The sequence below is a fragment of the Macadamia integrifolia genome, chromosome 10, assembly GCF_013358625.1.
Source record: "Macadamia integrifolia cultivar HAES 741 chromosome 10, SCU_Mint_v3, whole genome shotgun sequence".
Classification (NCBI taxonomy): domain Eukaryota; kingdom Viridiplantae; phylum Streptophyta; class Magnoliopsida; order Proteales; family Proteaceae; genus Macadamia; species Macadamia integrifolia.
In genome coordinates, this window is record NC_056566.1 from 24,673,879 (window position 1) to 24,682,873 (window position 8,995).

The window sequence follows — 8,995 nt, forward strand, 5'->3', positions numbered from 1 at the left end:
CTTTGATTTATCACCTTCTTTTTTTTTTTTTGGGTAAAAGATTTATCACCTCTTAAGTCCCTGTACATTGAATCATTGATCACTCAACCTCAATAGGTATGCGAGGCACGTCTAAGAGTTGTTTGATAGATTTTTTTCCTATTTTATTTTTCTTTATTGTCTGACCAAACAAAAGGAAAATTATTTCTTATTTTCTTTAATTCTCTGTTATTAATTACTTTATTTTATTTTAGGGTAATTTACGGTGCCATCCCCTCGAGAATGCCATTAATATAGAGACACCCCCTGAATTATATCAAATCATGTTCACACCCTTTACCGTTAATCTCTGTTAGGAAATATACTTTAAACGCTGACAAAATACCCTTAAAAAAAAATAAAATACCTAATGTACCCTCTCTTAGCCCCAAACCCAAACAGAATCGGCTTACAGGTTTCTCCATGAGTAGTGACGGAGCTCAGACCGACCCTAGAACAACAATCAGTTTTATGACATCATGAAGGCCACCGGCAGCGGTTAGGCTACCACCGTCTCGAGGTCGCTGGCACAGGATCAAGTGCATGCCCGACAGAGACCAAGTCTTCCATGTTGTCTCCCTCTCCTCCGGCCCCCTTTCAGACGAGACCACTGTCTCGACTTGTGATCCCACCCGCTGCTTCATATACCTTTTTGTAACTAAGCTCCCACACATCAAGGGCTCCATCCATTCTAGCCTCGGAGCTGCCCCTCCCTCGTAAAGATGGATTTAGGCTAAAACTGACTGTCCGATCAGATACCGAACTTCATGATCAACGACCTCGATGTATCAGAGAATCTGTGGAATGGAGATGACATTTGGTTTTTACAGTAGATTGTTAGAAAAAAGATGAAAGAAAGAGAAATAAATTACAGAGAGAATCTTGTAATTGGTCAAGAACTACTACAGTAACTGTTTACAAATTTTTCTTTTTTTTGGGGGGTTCGGTTTTTGTTAGGAGAAGGGGAACTATATATGTACGTTTAAGTTACCCATCTCATTTTTTCAATTTGACTTTGTATTTTAAATCAAACTTGTTCTGCAATTAAAAGCTTTGATTTGTTCTTCTATTTGGTTCAAGTTGTGAAAGAGCTTGATCTCTTTCGGTAGTTCAAATTCTATGCAAGCTTTGATTCTTAAGGGGAACCCAACTGTTTCTTCATCAATTCGCTGTAATGGATTTGATAGATTGAAGGATCTGATGATCTTGATTCTCTCCGACTCTGAATCATTTGGCCGGTTGCAGAACCTATATGTTGTTCATCTGGACAAAAACCACCTCAATGGTTCAATACCTCCCAACTTTGAAGTCTTGAATAATCTCAGTGAGATGAGGCTGAACGACAGCCAATTAACAGTCATTTTTTCAATTTGACTTTGTATTTTAAATCAAACTTGTTCTGCAATTAAAAGCTTTGATTTGTTCTTCTATTTGGTTCAAGTTGTGAAAGAGCTTGATCTCTTTCGGTAGTTCAAATTCTATGCAAGCTTTGATTCTTAAGGGGAACCCAACTGTTTCTTCATCAATTCGCTGTAATGGATTTGATAGATTGAAGGATCTGATGATCTTGATTCTCTCCAAGATGGGTTTCCAGGGACCCATCTCTGAATCATTTGGCCGGTTGCAGAACCTATATGTTGTTCATCTGGACAAAAACCACCTCAATGGTTCAATACCTTCCAACTTTGAAGTCTTGAATAATCTCAGCGAGATGAGGCTGAACGACAGCCAATTAACAGGATCTCTGCCATTCAAAAGGGAAACCATTTGGAGAATGGGAAGGAAGTTGAGGCTTTGTAACAAGTTAGACCTCTGCTACGATGCATATACGGGTCTTCAAGATGGTTCTGCTTCATCGTTTCTCTCAGGCATCAGTCCCTGTAAGAAATCAAAATCAACATCACCAAGAGCACGACATTAACAAACCAAATCTAAGGTCCTTGGCCGGCAGTTGGACAGGGATGGAGAACGTCGGGCGGTTGCACACGGATGGAGAAGGGTTTCAATCCTCAGAAATCCAAGTTGAAGGTGAGAGGCATTGAGGGGCTATGGTAAAATATGATTGGGTCATGTGTTTAAGTCAAAAGCGTAAAATTGTCATTTTAAATTTTAAGTTGACAGGCTGAAAGTAAGGGGTTCAAGTGTAATTTGATATTATACAGAAGGTGTCATAATAATACTGGATTTCTCCAAGGGTGGCGTTGTAAATTATCATTTATTTTATGTTGTTGATTATTTTCTCTTTTCTTTCTTTTTTTAAAGTTCAAACACAGCCTTAAATTATCAAATGGGATCATGGTTCAACGGATCAGATTGGTATCGATCATTGAATTGGATCAATATTAGCCTTGTCGGATCTTGATTCTTGACCAATACCATATCACTAGATTGGTAGAAATGAAAGATAATAAAATTAAAAAAAAATTAATTAATGACAGCTTGTGGTATTCCTATCCGATCCAGGTCGATATGTAATTGGGATAAAATCAATATTGGCCTTGTCTAATCTCAAGACTAATTTCAATATCATAAACTTTGAACCCAATACACTTTGTTCCAGATCTGGATCAAATTGGTATCAGTCAGGGGTGATCCCGATTTTAATATCTAAAACCGTGTTGGCAATGAAGGATGGGGCGGTTTGAATCAATGTTGGTAATTAGACTCATTACCATTGCCACTACATTACCCATAATACCCATCGCTCTTCCATCTAACTTTGGCTTTGAGTCTATCCACTGCAACCCTATCCCCACTACCCCTGGACTTGAACCGATCCAAGTTTCCCAGTAAAGGGGGAGGGGACATCCAAATGAAGCTCTCATATGCCAGAGACGATGAAACCACTGGGACTGCTGCACCTCGCCAACCTCGTCATTGCTACCCCCAATTAAGTGATCCTAAAAGGATAAATGCTACCCTAAAACGATGCAATGCACACAAGTTTACGAGGTTCGGCAAAATTGCCTACGTCCTCAATGAGATGAGATTCTGCTTCACTATCAATGGAGAATAGGGTTACAGTACTCGTCCTCACACCTCTCAGTATTGCTTGCATTACATAGAAAGGAACCATCACTACAAATATATAGTGAAAAATCCTAATATGTAAAGTACAAAACTGCCCTCAAATAAAAAATTTGAGCGAGGACCGCCATCCTGCTTGTCGAGGCACTTGCACCAGTATTCCCTGGATTAAACTGTGACGGAATACAAGACATCGTACACCAACAATTTGTTATTAATGTAAAATTATAGCTTGCTAGTCATGCTTTTAGGTCATTCTCCAACTAATCTTGGAGAAAGGACCAGCTGCTCATACGATGACCTGATTGTACATGTCAACATCCAATAGATATCCCTTTTGCTTCTAGATATACCCCTTCTTACTTTTGTAATGATAGAAAGTGGGACAACTATTGAATGCAGACTAGTAAGAATAGGTGATCCTACAAACAACAGATCCAAACTCCTAATTTTGATGTTTGTAGGAGTATAGCAACCCATGTATGTGGTTGCATTTGGTGCAAAACCATCAATTCACCATTTACGATTAATTAAAAAAAAGTAGTAAAATAAAAAACCTCTAGACCACCCAATGTCTGGCTTGGTTATTGTTGGGTATTATCAAAAAATGGTTGTTGCTTCGGTTATTTCCATAGTGCCCATTGTTCAGGTCGGCCCATTGCTACTTGGACGAGCTGTACATGATGGGGCATTGAGAAAGACACGAAAAATGAGATTTTAACAAAGGCTTAAAGAACGAGACACCAAGAACCGTTAGATTATTGCCTCATCACATATCACATATCACTCATCACTCATCCACATAGTTATGAACAAGACTTGAACGATAAACGCTAAAAAAAGGAGCCGTATACAATGGTTTTAACCGCCGCTGACTGTCGACCTCAAAGGTAGTAAGTAGCAACCACGGTACGATGTAGTGGTCTACCTATAAAGTTATGTCTACTATTTGATGTGTTGCAGTTTTTAAATAAACGAGGGAAAGTTACGCGGTTGGATGGTCATTGGTAGGGGTGTCAATTAGTGGCCCGACCCGACTAAACCGACCGAGACCGACCGTTTATAGACCGGCCCGGCCCGGCCCGGACCGTTTATTAAACGTGTCGGGCTTGAGCCCGGCCCATTTATAAATGGTCGGTCTTGGTTTTGCTACTTGGACCGTCGGGCGTCCGACCGAGACCGACCGAATAATGCCCGACCGAGACCGGCCTATTATGCACCGACTTGGCCCGACCCTTTAATGATTGTAAAATACCTATTTTACCCCCCAAATTAAAGAATAAAATCTAAAAAGTAAAGACATGTTCACATTTTAAATAATGGTTATATTTGGCATCATTTATTGATTTATTGTCATTTTTTTGGGCTTGCATGAGTGGGCCGGAATATAATAGCACATTTTAAAGAGGGACCGTTTAAAAATCGGTTAAAGCCCGTTTAATATTAAACATGTCCGTAGCCAGGTTAAGGCCCGACTAAAGCCCGATTAAGGTAGCCCGATTATAGCCCGAGACCGACCGACCGAATATAAAGTGTACCATGCCCTCAATAACTAAGCTCGATTAATTAAATGGGCGGACACGGTGTAGCCTTTGAAAGTCTTCAAGCCCGATTAAGCCCGATCGAAACCGAACCGACCCGACCGGTTGACACCCCTAGTCATTGGGATACTTGTGAAACCAATTTCATGTTATTGTTTTTTCAGGCCCCATTTGTTTAGTGGGGAGTCGGGTTGGGATTGTTGTGGAACCGGGCCCCACATGTTTATAAGATAACCGACAGGGAAGTAAAATCAACTTTACTGTCATTTTCCCACCGCTTTACCATTCCACCTCTGTGTTTGTAGCCATGGGGAAGATTCTAGAGAATGAAAAATAGAAGAGGAGAGGAAGTGATATAGCCAAAATAACCTCTCGGTGGGGGCCATGACACGTGTCGCCTCTGAGACACGTGTCGCCTCTGAGACACGTGTCCACCGCCAGACGAAGGTTCCAAGAGACCACTCACACTCGAGCACGCGTAATCACCGAGGCACACCCGCAGAATCATGCGGGATCACGTCGTCTGCATGAGGGGAATATTCCCCCCAGAAGGTTGGACGTATTCGAGTAGGACTCTAAGAAGGCCGAAGGGGGAAAAACCCTAAGGCCAAAGAGCTATATAAGAAGGCACGGAAGAAAGGGAAAGGTAAGCTCTAACACCCTCACCATTACTCCCTTATTGAACTGTGCGGCCGACCCTGACTTGAGCGTCGGAGGGCTAACCCCGGACAAAGTTCCGGGCCTCCGTCGTCTGTGTTTGTGTAGGTTGGACTAGCGGGGTTTTTGGCAGCAACAGATTGGCACCGTCTGTGGGAACGACGGTAATGGTGGGAAGAACCTACAACCGAAGAAGGACGAGAGCGACGTCCAACGTAGACATGGGGGAAGAACCTTCAGGGGAGCTTCCTCCCTCGGCGGAGACTGGACGAGAAAGGGGTCATGATGACCGGGAAGTGTCCGTCAGATACCAGCGGTCGGCTGGATATTCAGTACGGGAAGGCAGGGACCATCAGCCTCCCGCGGCCCAGGAGTACGTGACAAGGCAGCAGTTCGAAGACCTCCAGAACAAATATAACCGGATGGCAGAGACTATGAGGGAGGTCTCCAAAGCTGTCTCCCATAAGACCGACGGAGCACCCCCAGGGACTCACGTCCAGTTCGAGAGGGCTCGAGAAGAAGACCGAAGCAGTACGGGATCGACGAGGGCCGGCCGCGATCCTCGAAACCGAGCAAGGGAGAGTCCCGCGCCCCGAAGTAGGACGCGACGCGACGCGCCGCCAGAGACCCGCATGGGGATCAACACCAAGGAGACAAGCAGAGATCCGAGGACTCGGGATTAAAGAGGATGATCTTGGACCTGAAGGACGAGATCAGAAAGGTGGCAGAAAACCAGACAGGGAACCGCGAGCCCGACCTCACCAATGATACAGCCTTAGCTGACGAGGTCATGAGGGACCCGCTCCCGGTCGGTTTCTGCCTGCCCAAGTACCACACCTATGACGGGTCGGGGGACCCCGTCGATCACTTGGAAGGCTTTAAGGTCGCCATGCAATTCCATCGCGTCTCGGAAAATATTATGTGTCGGGCCCTCCCATTGACGTTCAGGGGGGCGGCGAGGCTGTGGTATAACCGACTACCGACGAAGTCGATCCACAGCTTCAGCGACCTGAGCTACTTCTTCGTGAAGGGGTTCTCTAGTAGCCAGCCCCTCCAGAAGACTACGTTGAACCTAACCAACGTCAAACAGCAAGAAGGGGAATCGCTGCGGAATTACATGAAGCGATTCCAACAAGAAAAGATCACAATCAGGGGCCTAGACCCAAAGGAGGAGTTCACGGCCCTGCTAGGTGGCGTCAAGGACAAGGAATTGAAGAGGTCCCTGGCGAAGCATACGCCTAGAGATCTGACAGAGCTGAGGGCGCGATGCGATAAGTACATCCAGATGGAAGAAACCCTCCAGGCAGATGAAGAAGTCGAAAGGAAGGCGGCGAGGAAGAGGCCCTTAAGGGTTGATGATAAACCCATCGAAGAAGGAAAAAGACGAAAGTCCGAGCGCAGTCGGGCCCCCAGTCCACCGAGGAAGTTTGAGAGGTATGCACCCCTGAATCGAAGGCGAACAGAGGTGTTAATGCAGATAAAAGATTCTCCAGATGCCAGGGCCATGAAGTGGCCAGGAAAGATGGGGCGACATCCAGAAAGACGCAATGTGGATAGATACTGCCACTTCCACAGAGACCACGGCCATGACACCGAGGACTGTTGGCATCTCAAGGGGGAGATAGAAGGAATGATCAGAAGGGGATACTTAGGCAGATTTGTAGATCGGGAGAAAGAGCTGGCTCCAGAAGGCAATGGTCGGAGAGATAACCGTCGGAGAGAGGGAGGAGGTCGGTATGAGAGAGGGGGGCTCGCCCGTAGAGGAAATCAAGAACGGCGGAGGAACCAGACACCAGAGGAAGATGAACGCCGGCCTCGAGAGGAGAACAAGAGCCCAACAAGAGTTATAGCAACCATCTGTGGAGGCCCGGCCGCAGGAGAGAGTTCGGTCTCCGCCAGGAAGGCGAAGGCCTACGCGAGGAGCGTACATGTGGCAGAATGGTCGAACAAGAAGGCGAAGACGGGGACGGTCATCTCCTTCTCAGACGATGATCGGGAAGGGGTGCAGACCCCGCATGACGATGCCTTGGTCATTGCCATGACTATAGGAGATTGCAAAGTGAAGAGGATCTTAGTGGATAATGGCAGCTCAGCTGATATCCTGTTCCTCGAAGCTTTCCGGAAGATGGGCCTCGACGAAGGAAAGTTAAAGAAGGTCGAACACCCGCTGCAAGGATTCTCTGGCACCCCGGTGAAGGTGGAAGGGTCGATAGAGCTGCCGGTTCGAGCTGGCACCGGAGATCGCCAGGCGACGGTGATGATCAACTTCCTGGTAGTGAGCATTACATCAGCGTATAATGCCATACTAGGAAGAGTCGGGTTGAATCTGTTAAAGGCCATCGTCTCCACCCCCCATCTCAAAATGAAGTTCCCAACCAAGAATGGCGTCGGGGAGTGTCGGGGTGATCAGGAGACGTCCCGAAGATGTTACGCCACTACTCTCTGGGGAAAAGAAAAGGCGGGTGAGACGCTCCCGATAGAGGATCTACGTGATGATGCCAGTTATCAACGAGGAGAGCCGGCCGAAGATTTAGTGCAAGTTGAAGCTGAAGAAGGAGATCATACCCGACAATTCCAGATTGGGGCTACCATGCCAAGGTCGCAGCAAGAAAGACTCATCTCATTCTTACGGAGCAACGCTGACGTATTCGCCTGGTCGGCATCGGACATGCCCGGGATCGACCGAGAAGTAATAGAACATCACCTGAATGTTAGCCCCATGAAGAAGCCGGTGCAGCAGAGGAAAAGGACGTTCGCCCCAGAAAGACAGAAGAAGATAGAAGAGGAAGTAGAAAAGTTACTGAAGGCCCGGTTCATCCGAGAGATCCAGTACCCGGAGTGGATATCTAACGTAGTGATGGTCCCGAAGGCAAATGGGAAGTGGAGGATCTGCATCGACTTCACCGACCTGAATAAGGCCTGCCCCAAGGATGCATACCCCCTGCCGAAGATAGACCTGCTCATCGACGCGACGGCGGGATACGAGGCGCTGAGTTTCATAGATGCATACTCGGGGTACAACCAAATCAAAATGGCCGAGGCTGATGTCCCGAAAACGTCCTTCATAACTGAGGGAGGGTTGTACTGCTATGAGGTCATGCCTTTCGGACTAAAGAACGCGGGGGCCACCTATCAGAGGTTGGTGAACAAAGTTTTTAAAGGGCTGATCGGCAAGACCATGGAAGTGTACATGGATGACATGCTCGTGAAAATCCTGAAGGCAGAAAGGCACATCCAAGACTTGGAAGAGGCGTTCCAAGTGCTACGACGGTACGACATGAAGCTGAACCCAGCAAAATGTGCCTTCGGAGTAGCCTCGGGGAAGTTCCTCGGCTTCATCGTTTCAGAGAGAGGAATCGAAGCCAACCCAGTCAAAATACAAGCCATTCGGGACATGAGGTCACCCCAGAACGTAAAGCAAGTCCAGGAGCTGACGGGTCGGGTAGCTGCCCTCGGAAGATTCATGTCTCGGTCTGCTGATAGATGCCTTCCTTTCTTCAAGGCGCTGAAAGGGGCTAAAAGGTTCGAGTGGACGGAGGAGTGCGAAAGATCTTTGGAGCAATTGAAGGAGTACTTGGCCGCACCCCCACTGCTGACAAAGCCGAACACCGGAGATGTCCTACAGCTGTACCTTGCTGTATCAGCAGTTGCTGTAAGCGCCGTACTGACGAAAGAGGAAGGGAAGCAACAAAGGCCAATATACTACGTCAGCCGAACCCTTTTAGATGCCGAGACAAGATACCGAAAGGCGG

The 8,995-nt window shown here is 46.6% G+C and overlaps 1 protein-coding gene across 1 annotated transcript; it reads left to right on the forward strand.

Annotated features, from left to right (window-relative positions):
- The first annotated feature begins 1,137 nt into the window (after nucleotides 1-1,137).
- On the forward strand, nucleotides 1,138-1,939 carry LOC122092315 (protein TOO MANY MOUTHS-like). Its single transcript, XM_042662635.1, has 2 exons — nucleotides 1,138-1,374; nucleotides 1,469-1,939. Exons 1-2 carry the CDS (start codon nucleotides 1,138-1,140, stop codon nucleotides 1,937-1,939), a joined length of 708 nt encoding a protein of 235 aa, XP_042518569.1.
- The last annotated feature ends 7,056 nt before the right edge of the window (nucleotides 1,940-8,995 follow it).